A 12463-nucleotide genomic window follows, 5' to 3' on the forward strand; every position below is an offset into this window, starting at 1 on the left:
TGGGAGCCTTTTACCAAGGCTCCGGGGGGGGGGGGTTGTGACCCATCGGACCCGCTCCCACACGCTGGTGTGCAGTTTACATCCCCGGGATGTCCGGGAGATGTGTCTGCCTGCATGTTGCCATAAACTGAAAGCATTTAATATAGATGTTCATGGAGCTAATTCTATGGACTACTCCTTTTATGCTGACAAATCTAGATGGGTAGCCTTGTTAGTCTATTGCAGCCAAAATAACAATCACCTATATGAGGAGTCATCACCTCTGGTGATAAACATACATGTAACTGGAATGCAGCATCAGTGGCACAAGCCACTTATATGTCTTACTTGAAATAATCCCCCTTCGGCTTGGTGGATCCATAAGAAAACCCAGAATTCTTAGGGTGATCATGTCTATTGTATGTTTGAGTCCATCCTTAATTTCATATTAGTAGTTACAATCTTTATTCTTCCTTTCCTCTACTGTCTTATTTACCACATTTGTATCCTGCCCTTCTTCCAAGGAACAAAGGACTGCAGATATGGGCATACCTTATTTTGTCACATCAAGGCTGAAAGGCTGATAGTAACATGAATGAACATTATGGCTCAGCAGGGATTTGAGCCTGGATCCACCTAGTACAAGTCCATTAGTTTGTTCATTTTTTAGAAAATGTATATGCTGTACCTCAGTCACAGGGAACCTGTTTACATTGTGCTGGCTATTTTAGGAAGATGTTATAAACTAAACCCCCCTATGCATAGCATTAATTGTTTGCAGTGTCCTACTTGGGTAACAAGGATTGGGAATCTATTCAGAGCCAAAACTGAGGGTCAAATTAGATGAGAAAACCCATGAGCAGGTCTTCAGCACGGTTTTTAACATTGTTATACAGCAGCTGTGGAAGCTCCAGTTTGGATTGGGGTCACAGGATAGGGGATAAGTGGTTAATTCTTCCCAACCTCATGGGTGTGTGTATATCTATACATTATTCATTATCTGTGGTGTTTGATACTATTCTTGAAGTGGTAAGGTTGCAGATGAGAATTGTTCCCGCATAATTGGGGCCCAGGAATGAATACATTTCCCACACAGATAAGATGTATTATATACTAACGATTTATGGCAGGATTGCTACTACTTGGGAGATGTGGTTGGTGGTCACCACATCTTATCTGACCTGGCAACAACCTAAGAACACTTTCCAGGGAATAAACCCCATTGAATAAAATGAGACATTTCTGAGTAGACACTCTTAGGCTCATTTTCCCAAAGAGCCAAATCAAATGTTAAAATGAATGTGGTATAATCATTGTAAAATTGTACCACTTCAAAATGAATGTGAGGGGTTGCATGCCTAAATTCTCTTCTTTGTTAAACCCTCACTACAAGTGCAATGCTTGCATGTTGAGGAGATGTCTCTTGTGTCTGTAATGAGGCAGCTTTGCATGTTCAAGGAGATTTCTGCACGGAGAAGTACAATAATGAGAACCAGCACCTCAGTTCTGAGATGATACAGTCACAAGAGGATCGTGTAACTTTTTTGCACCTCATGAATTTTTGCAGCAATAGGGATCCTTAACCATGCAGAAGGGATTTTAAGTGAAAGCTCTGGTGCCTTAGGAATGTATTAATTATCAGGTATTCTTGTTGCCAGTGCTTTGGCATACATTCTTTGTTCTTTTACTTCCAGTACATGCCAACTTGATGCATGACTGCTGGGTCATCAGATTGTTAAATGAAGAATAGTACTGGATGCTAACTTATTATTTTTTGTCAATCTACAGGACTTATGGTAGTGTTAGTATTACTAAGTCAACCACTTCTACTGAATCACTGGCAGAAGAAATAGTAGAACCTGGATCTAGACGAGAAACAATTAGTAGTTTAATAGGTAAAGTGACATAATTACATTAATTCTGGATTTTTCTCAACATGGTCTTGTCCTAAAATTGTCAGTTATTAGATACCCAGGACTTAACTACATGTTATGGGGAGGCACGTGTGCTGCTGTCTCATGTCTTTCACATGGTGAATTAATCTGGCAGATGTCCAAGTCAGGCGAGAGGAAGTGCAGGAACCACTGACAAAAGAAGAACTAGAAGAGGTTGTTGATATTTACCTCACAGAGACGGAAACCATTTGGATATTTGACATGCCAACTATAATGGTATCTTCAGAAGCTGAAGAAGCCGACAAAGTGAGGTAGGCATAACTTTTGCACATTGAGGGAGGCAAAACTTTTATCCCATTTGCACCTCACCTATGATGGTTTGTGGCTTTAGCTTTCAAGGAAATTTGAGGTGACTTCCTGCATAGTCCTCTCCCCAGCATGGGATTCTGCCCATGTATTCTATAAATTAAAATAAGACTCAAAAGATTGTTTATCACCTTAGCAAAAATTCAGGATAGCTCTCAGAGCCTCTGGGGAGATTCTGCCCTGTTCCTCTGTGCAGCCCATTTTTAAACATATTTACTCAGAGAAACAAGACCTACTGAGTTGAATTGGACTTGATATTTAGTAAATACGTTAAAGATTGTAGCTTAAGAGTTGTAAGGCATGGGTTTTTAAATGTAGTTTGATCAAAACTAGGCATTTGATGTGTCCAGGGTACTGAGACTTGATTTTAGGAGTCTGAGGCCTCATTACTGGAAGCAATAATGTGTTGACTACTTGAAATCTACACAATGAAGGAATATGACATGAAACTGTGAGGCAGTTTACCTCCTCACAACAGGGTCTTCTAGCAGTTTCCTTGCTCTCTGTTACAGCCCAGGCCAGTCTCCATGTGATTTGAATTCCACGAGGCCACCAGGGGCGGTTTATATAAATTAGGCCTTCTTTAGTAACTCTGCAATGAAGTATCAGTCATTTGCAAAACTTGAGCAAGGCTGTGAACAGCAGGACGTTAATTCATAGGGTCATTATAAGTTAAGCAACCTGATGGCATTTAACATATACACGTATCAGATAAAGCTGCCTTGTAGCATCACAATTGCTCCCTCTGCTGGCAGCCATCTTATACCATCTCTCCAAATTCTGCTAGGTATTTTTAGTTGCAAGAGCAGCTCATCCAGCCATTACGTGTATCAGGGATGTACACAGAAACATATAGTGTGAAATATAGCACACACCATGAACTCACAAGTGTGTGTTGAGACAGGTGTGACTGGCTGTTGCTTGTTGTTAAGTGTATTCTCAAAACCTCAATTTGCCTCTGTGACATATGCATGAGCATATGCCCTGAATCTTTAAAGAGAGAAGAAGAAGAGGAGAGATTGGATTTATACCCCGCCCTTCACAACCCAAAGGTGTCTCAGAGCGGCTTACAAAACCCAAAGGTGTCTCAGAGCGGCTTACAAACTCCTTTCCTTTCCCCTCCCCACAACAAACACCCTGTGAGGTAGGTGGGGCTAAGAGAGCTCTTGACAGAAACTGCTCTTTTTCAAGAACAGCCCTTATCAGAACTATGGCTTGCCCAAGGTCATCCAGCCAGGTGCAAGTGGAGGAGTGGGGAATCAAACCCGGTTCTCCCAGATTAGAGTCCGCGCACTTAACCACTACACCAAACTGGCTGTGTGCATGCGATATTCCATGGAAGAGGATGACACTTTGTAGAAGAAGAGGCAGGAGGAGTCAAAGTAGCCCCAGCACTGGTTTATTCCAAGCAAGGTATTTCTGTCACCTCCTGGGCCTGGTCCAGCCAGGTATGTGCTCTGAGATCCCTTCTAATTTTTATGATGACACTGGGACCCCATCTAACAGCCATGCCCCAGAAGCCCTGTAAAACATTGCAAGGACATGAGGTACACTTCTTGGACTCCGTGCTACTTCATGGTATTTCTAAGCACTTTTGTTGCTAGTGAAGTCAAACCAGCTGTGCTTTATTATATTTATTCAAAATATTTATATTTTGTTTTTCAAGAGTTGCTCGTATTACTTCATAATGTTAAAAATATAACCCAGTACAAACAGTACCTCGTAGACTAATCACAAAAGAATGCAGATCAGCCTGGAAAATAAAAGTTTTTCTAAGGATCTTTATTGGGTTCCTAACCTTTTCAAGAAGGAGATTCATAGAGGCTATGACATTAATGGCTTTAAATGCTGTGGAGACTGAATGGTAGAGAAGACATTTTTTCTTATCCACTAATTCCTACCAATACTTATTTGGTAGTAAACTGTAACTGTTACAGGTCCTGACCCTGTTAGCCTTCTGGGCATGCAAGAAGATCAAAGCTGCAGCATGAATGACAAGGAAACCCTAAAATTTGCTGTGTTCGGAAGCAGTACTTCATTACTTGTCTAAAGGATACATAACTGCAATGCAGCATTTTTACAGTGTTATTTGAAAAAGGCCAGTTTTAGATCTACCACCATATACTTCTAACGTGTTCAGAAGTTTAGTTGTGGACAGATAGTAATTTTTATTTTTAAGTGGACTGATCTACAGCTGCTTCACTGAATTCCAGAAAGAGACTATAGATGGATGTTTATTTCTAATAAAAACTTATGTCCCTGAAGCAAAACATAAACAGTCTGTGAAAGATAAAATTTAAAAACATTTGTTTTTAAAGGCAACAGAATGTAGCTTACATGGAACTCTGTAAAAACAGAGCCGGCAATGACCGCTATACTGACAGGATGATGCAAACACTGAATGGAGCACCAAAGGTCAAGGAGGTACAATGTGACAAAATCATCATGGCTGACAAAGGTAAATGATGGCTTGAAAAAGTTTTGGAGAAAACTGGAGAAGGGAGAAGGAGCTGTAGACTAAACTGGGCATCCTTTTAGGCAGGGGCAAAGTACCAAAGCCTTTCCCCCAGTCCCTTATATAGGTAAACAAGTGTACTTGAAATCATATCAGTTTCAAACTTGAAATTAAACACGTGAAGTGAGCTTGCATTTCAAACCTAGTTTTCACAACATAATCTTGAATGATTTGGGAAAAACATTAGAAAGTTTTCATAATTTTTCATTGAGAAAAGTCTGGATGGACAAATGTTTATTCCTTCTACCTGCCGCCATGTCTTCTCATGAAAATATGTGGAAGACGGTACAGGCATGGGACTGTCATTTCACCAGGGAATTTGAGAAGTCCAAATCAGGGTAATATTCAGCGGGTATTTGTAAAACAATGATGGGACAGTCCATACAGTTCTGCCTTCATCACACAATGCGGCATCTATGTGGCTCACCAAGTACATTTCAGGTTGGGAAACATTGCAGAGCCCAAGTTGTTCCATTGGGGAAAGTTTACTTGTGGCCCATCAGCACATGTAAATTTCTCCAATGGGGCAAATAGCAGCCTCCCTGGTGCTATTTCTGGATGGGAAAACACTATGTGAGAAAGGCTTAAGCTCTCCTTCCCTGAGTGCCATGGCCCTAGTCAAACCAGGGCGCCTCACAACTGTGAATTCTGAGTTCAGTTCAGATCTGGTCAACAGGCTCAATAGCAGACATGGTGGATGCGGGGGAAGCCCCAAGGACAACATATCACGTAGCTAGACAATGCTCCCTCTAAGCTGTGGAGTCTCGTGAGCAAAAATTCTACTTTGTGAGCGACTGGCATTAAAGTTGTGAGCAAGCAATTTGGCTACCGCATAAATTAGTTTGCTTTGGAGCCATCCTTTCTGAGCTAAGACAAAAATGTGTGAGCCGGAGGCTAGAAAACTGTGAGCTAGCTCACACTTAGAGGGAACAGTGGCTAGGCCCTAATTGTGCTGCTAGAAATGGTGTTTTCTCAGTCCCTCTTGTGCTATACTAAGAAAGACAACCCACACAAAAGGAAGAGAGTTCATGGAAGAAACCTTTGCTGATTCTCTCTCTTCCCTGACTGCTGTGGGAAAGTGAACACACAGGTCTTGCATGATGTCTTGGCAAAAAGAGTTTGCTCAAGAGAAGGGTGAATGCTGCCATCTTGCAGGCCCAGTGCCACATCTTGTGCAATTCCTAAGGGTCCTGAGCAGGAGGACAGAGAGCTGCACAGGGAGGTATATGGTATATATTCATGGTATATTTTGAATTCAAACCATTAGCTCCAAACGTAAACTTAATATGGTGTACAAAATGTAAGGAGTATAAAACTGGGGATTCTTTGGTTATTCTGGACAAAGCCATCATGATTAAAAAATGCAGACTCCTATCTGGGTTAGTTTTTCTCCCCTCCTTTGTGTTCCTTCTTGTTGCCTTTATCAATTTTCTTTGGCCTAATGAATGATTTCATACTCAGTTGAACCTATTTACTCTCTTTCTCTCATTCACAATGAAAGTTGTGTTTGGTTGGTGTTGCATAGTTAACATTCACAGTGTAGTTTCGTACAGAAACACTTGTCCATGTGATGGGGTGTGATGCTTATACATTTTCTTATTACTTTAGGAGACTGTGAAGCACTGACATTTTGAGAAGCCTGTTTAGAATGTTGGCATACATGGAGTTCCACTGATCACATGCGTTATAGTGATCTAGAAGGATATCTATTTGTAACCATGGAAAGTCATGCATTTAAAGGATTTTATGTTTTCCTTAACACATTTAGTTAAAATAGACTTGACATTTGCTATGCAAAGTATAAAATGATCTTTTTAGCTTTGTTTTTAACATAAATACGTAAGAATAAAGTACTACCTAACAATGTCCTTTCGTTCTAGAGATAATGGCCACCAACTGGGATTTATATGATTCCTTTAGTGTTTTGGAGGTAGCAGCTGTAGAAAAAACTAGCAGACCAGTAAGCATAACTAGTGGTAAATCAGCTGTGAAAGAACAGGATAAAACCACATCTTCAGCTTCTAATGACAGAGGTAATCTTTTGTACAACAACATTTACATTTCTGTATCTTATGTAACATTGTCAATATTACCTGCACATAACATTGCAAATATAACCTGCATGCCATGGTCACATGTGAGTAAAAAGTATGACTTTATCCCCTGGACCTAGGCTATGCCCACAGGGATGGGCCATTGCAGGTTGACACTAATTGAGCACGAACACAGGTGTAAGATTAAAAGCCAAATGTACAGACACACCTAAAGTTCCTCATCAAAGGCTCCTAAGTAAGCTCAAAAATCATGGGATAGAAGGACAAGTCCTTTTATGGATCAAAAACTGGCTAGTTCATAGAAAACAGAGAGTGAGTGTAGGTGGGCAATTTTCTCAGTGGAGGGTGGTAAGCAGTGGGGTACCGCAGGGATCAGTACTTGGTCCACTGCTTTTTAACTTGTTCATTAATGATTTGGAGATGGGAGTAAGCAGTGAAGTGGCTAAATTTGCAGATGATACAAAGTTGTTCAGGGTGGTGAAAACCAGTGAGGATTGTGAGGCACTCCAAAGGGATCTGTCAAAGATGGGCAAGTGGGCGTCAACATGGCAAATGGGGTTCAATGTGACCAAGTGCAAGGTGATGCACATTGGAGCCAAAAATCCTAAATATAAATACACATTGATGGGGTCTGAACTGGCAGAGACTGAGCAAGAGAGAGATCTTGGAGTTGTAGTGGATAACTCACTGAAAATGTCGAGACAGTGTGTGACTGCAATAAAGAAGGCCAATGCTATGCTGGGGATTATTAGGAAGGGTATTGAAAACAGATCAGCCAATATAATAATGCCCCTATATAAATCAATGGTGAGACCTCATTTGGAATACTGTGTGCAGTTCTGGGCACCACACCTTAAAAAGGATATTATAGCTTTGGAAAAAGTGCAGAAAAGGGCAACTCGAATGATAAAAGGGTTGGAACACTTTCCCTATGAGGAAAGGTTAAAGCGCTTAGGGCTCTTTAGCTTGGAGAAAAGACGACTGAGGGGTGACATGATCGAGGTTTATAAGATTATGCATGGGAAAGAGCAGGTAAAGAAAGAGGTACTTTTCTCCCTTTCTCACAATACAAGAACTCGTGGGCACTCCATGAAACTGCAGAGCGGTCGGGTTAGAACGGATAAAAGGAAGTACTTCTTCACCCAAAGAGTGATTAACACATGGAATTCACTGCCACAGGAAGTGGTGGGTGCTACAAGCATGGACGGCTTCAAAAGGGAATTAGATAAGCATATGGAGCAGAGGTCCATCAGTGGCTATTAGCCACAAGGTATAGCTAGGGGCTCTGGGGCAAGTGATGCTCTGTCTTCTTGGTGCTTGGGGGGGGGGTCAACAGTGGGAGGGCTTCTAATGTCCTGGCCCCACTGCTGGACCTCCTGATGGCACTGGTATTTCTGGCCACTGTGTGACACAGAGTGTTGGACTGGATGGGCCTTTGGCCTGATCCAACATTGGCGTCTCTTATGTTCTTATGTTCTTATAAGTACCAGCATTTTGAATTATGCTCTGCCTATTTGCAGTTATGTACTACCACAACAGTGAAGAAGGGCTGCTCACCTAGTAGTTAGATAGTGAGGTTAAAGAGGTGAGATATGTGATTGAATCCAAAAGTTATTTTTGCCAACAGAAGGTGGGAATTTTTACCAGTTTTCCCTACTACTACCTGCCCCCCTGTGTTCCTGAAGATCGCCTGTGATCCAGTAGCAGGATTTTGAAAAACATACTGAGCTTCAGCCAACAGAGAATGACCCTTGGATCCAACTCATTATATTTATTTCTTCTTCCTTGGAAAAATATGAAAGTATAGTGGAGAAACCATATCCCTGTGACCCTCTGCCCACTACTTACAGATGTTCATCTGGCCTCATGAACCTTGCCTATTTTGAATAAATAGATTTGATAGTTTAAAATATGGCATTTCAAGGATAAGTTTTCCCCCCCTCCACAAATACTAAAGGTAAGATCGTGTAGCAGAATACTTCTTCAGGTACGAAGGATAAGAATGTGTTGCCAATTACTGATATTCTAGTTTATAAGTGCTACATAAAACATTATCCTTTTACTCCCACTGTCTCTTAAAGAGTAATTCATCAATGTGTTCTTGAACAAATAAGTGGTGATAGGAACACTTCTTATTACAAATACAAATAGCACATTCTTCTCACATGGCTCCTTCTATTCATCATTTTAAAATTACATGGAACAGGAAGGAGAGCCAGTTCTTGGCTGCTTCCCTTGCGGCACATTTTTTAAAAGGTGACATTTTGATGTGAGCATCATTTGCCATGAGTTACTTCAAAATATGGGCTGGGATCTTCTGGGGCCATATCTATTCCTGGCCGTGGACCTAGTAATAAGTCCATGGGGTCGCGAAGAGTCGGACTCGACTGTGCGACTGAACAACAACATGGAGCAGAGGTCCATCAGTGGCTATTAGCCACAAGGTATAGCTAGGGGCTCTGGGGCAAGTGATGCTCTGTCTTCTTGGTGCTTGGGGGGGGGTCAACAGTGGGAGGGCTTCTAATGTCCTGGCCCCACTGCTGGACCTCCTGATGGCACTGGTATTTCTGGCCACTGTGTGACACAGAGTGTTGGACTGGATGGGCCTTTGGCCTGATCCAACATTGGCGTCTCTTATGTTCTTATGTTCTTATGATTACGTTTTCCTGGTGCTTTTTAAATGCTACAAGGGACCACAATTTGGATTGGGTCCATGGCAAGGTGGCAAAAGATTAATCCTCCCACCTTTTGCTTATGGAAACTACCCTCTCTTTCTAGGACTAAGGACAGCATAGGGATGTGTTAGTAAACCTCTGCAGAGATGGAAGAGTTCGCTCCTCTTTGTTGCAGCCCCAGTTTGAATCAGGCCCTTGCATGGCAACTACCACAAGTCTTTAAAAATACTGAGAGGAGCTGATGAGAGATATCCTAGCATCTCATCTTGTTAAGAAGTTGAAGGGAAAAATTACCATCCAATATTTACTAATCTGATACTAGAATCATATAGATCTTAATTTAGGTTTTTTTAAAGATCCATTTTCCAATGACTGCAATGTCACATAAAAACTACTGATCTATATTAAGGATCAATGTTTTTAATAAACGTTCATACAACTATACAGGGATAGTATCTGGAGCCTGTTATGATGCTACATGTAGAGGATCCAACAGATCCCTGATATTTTAATTTCCTCTCCAACTCCAAAGCATTTGGATTTAGGATCCCTCCAAACTGTATAGTTAAATCCTCCTTGTCTTAACTACTCCATAAATATTAAAATAAACATTCTGATGGTAAATGGTTCAGAGTCATTGATTGTATCCTGGATACACAGCATCCACTTAAATTGGGAGTCTAAATAATCCCATGCTCTTTTAGTGAAGCCTTCAGATTAAAAAAATACAATGGAAATGGAGTTTCCTTAGAGAAAACAACTCATTTATTATTGGTATATGATCAAGTTGCACAGATTGGTTTGAGGAGAAGTACTGACCCCTTAGGAGTCAGTTATAACTCCATATGCACAGGATGGTTATATCATCTGGAGAAACCCTAAAATGGATGCAATAATATTGGAAGTACTCCTAGATTATGAAAAACTTGTTTCTGCCAATTCCATCTGAAAAATATTCTGGGTTATTCTGCTAAATATGCTTTTTCTAACATTTGCTTTTCCAGCAAGCATCACTTCGAGCTCTATCATCGATCTTGAGAGTGTAATTCTCTCCCAGATACATGAAGAGGAAGAGGACCGCTCAGAAGCTATAATGAAATCTGAAAAATTTCATCAAGATTTATTTTATATGGAGAGAGTTCTAATGGAGAATATTTTTCAGCCTAAACTTGCAGCTTATCGGCAGCTTCCGGTCTTCCTAGGTATATCTGCTGATATTTCACTCTTAGCCTAAGTTGAGAAGTAGCTTCTCATGCTGGTTAAAAGAGATTGCAGATGTCTGTAATATAAATACTATTGCGGTAATGCTTACTTTCAGGAAACATGTAGGAAGGATTTCTCAAGCTTACTGCGAGTGAATGATTCCAGTCTGGACCATTTGTTTTATAAACTAATTATTTGGATCCCCCAAACTAGGCTTATAATTTGTTCCAATATACATATGTCTAGGACAGAGCTCTTCAGTGGGTGGGTCAAGCCAGTGGCACCACCACTATTTTCTTAGTGGAAGTATTTTAAAAAAGAAAGGCTAAATTCATATGTGCTACTCAAAGGGCTTTTCATCCCTCCTCTTATGTTTAAAGACCGTTTTTAATCTGTAAATCAGGTTTTTGAACTGATTGGTGCCCTTGCAGAAAGGTCAATTCACAATCTCATTGTCCCCTTTTCTGTACTTCGCACTGCAAATATGATTTCAGCCAAAGGCAGAGAGAGCAAAATAAGAAATGGTGAATAAGAGGATGATCAAATGCAACAGTAGTGCAGAAGAGGGAATTTCAGAAAGTGTGAGGTTTTAAAGCATTGCAGCTACTCACAATTCCTTCTTCTGTTGAAATATTAAAGGAAAATATTCCCAGGCCCCTTTGTTTCCCATTATCCTAGAGTGGAGAAAAACACAGATGTATATGGTACACAATGCAATATAGGATCAAATGGGGAGACTGGACTTACAAGTGAGCCCTGCAGTCTGACTACTGTTTTACATCACCAATGGTTTCAGGTCAGATATTAAAATGTAGAGAGTGCTGCCTGGAAAGATATGCAGAGATGCAAACATTTTTTGGAACATTTTTTCTTCCTGATGAGCACAATTTAGCTTGTGGGAAATGTCTCTGCATTTTCTCTCATCTATCACCATTTGATGCTCAAAAAGAGGTAGATTTGAGCCAGCGATTACTTGGAAACACACTTGAACCCCAGCCCCCCATGTTGAAGTTCTGACACTGTTATAGGCTCACTCACCTCAGTTCCCCATCTATAAACTGGGAATGGCAGTAATCAATTTTACAGGTTAGTTAGGGTTGCCAACCTCCTTGTGGGCCCTGGAGTTCTCCCGGAATCACAACCGATCTCCAGACTACAGAGATCAGTTCCCCCTGGAGAAAATGGCAGCTTGGGAGGATGGTCATCATGTCTCTGCTCAACTCTCTCCCCTCCCCAAATGGCACCCTCCCCAGGCTCTGCTCCCAAATCTCTTGGAATTTCCCAACCTGGAGATGACAACCCTGGGTTGGTTGAGAGAACAAACGCAATAAAGCTGGTAAAAAAACACCATCACAAATTTAAAGCACTATATAGAATTTCCCTGACCTGGATGACCCAGGCTATCCTAATCTTGTCAGATCCTGGAAGCTAAGCAGGGTTGGCCCTGGTTAGTGCTTGGATGGGAGACCACTGAGGAAGTTTGGAGGAAGACCACCTCTGTTAATCTCTTGCCTTGGAAACCATACAGGGTGACCGTGAGTCTGCTGTGACTTGATGGCACTTTCCACCCTATAAAATTAACGGTAGCATTCACCCACTAGCGCCCTCCAGTATCACAATCATCACGGTGCTTGCACGGCTTTTCCTTCTTCTGCAAACTGCTGTTTAATTGGTCTTTCTTTCCTCTCCTATCCCTCTTTTCTTTTACTCTTCCCTTCTCTTCTTCCTTATCACCATATTTTCTCCAACTTTCTGTCCCACACCTGCTTGCTCTCT

General features: G+C 41.2%; 1 protein-coding gene across 1 annotated transcript in view; it reads left to right on the forward strand.

The window, feature by feature from the left end:
- The window catches only part of WDR78 (WD repeat domain 78), an 88094-nt gene that overhangs the window by 33658 nt on the left and 41973 nt on the right, over nt 1–12463 (forward strand). Inside the window, exons 6-10 of the mRNA XM_015415783.1 lie at nt 1768–1874; nt 2029–2185; nt 4559–4698; nt 6636–6788; nt 10489–10686. Coding sequence (XP_015271269.1) covers nt 1768–1874; nt 2029–2185; nt 4559–4698; nt 6636–6788; nt 10489–10686 — 755 coding nt within the window. The remainder of the gene's footprint in view (nt 1–1767; nt 1875–2028; nt 2186–4558; nt 4699–6635; nt 6789–10488; nt 10687–12463) is intronic.

This window comes from Gekko japonicus, unplaced genomic scaffold (assembly GCF_001447785.1).
Source record: "Gekko japonicus isolate JY-2015 unplaced genomic scaffold, Gekko_japonicus_V1.1 scaffold20, whole genome shotgun sequence".
NCBI classification, from domain to species: Eukaryota; Metazoa; Chordata; class Lepidosauria; order Squamata; family Gekkonidae; genus Gekko; species Gekko japonicus.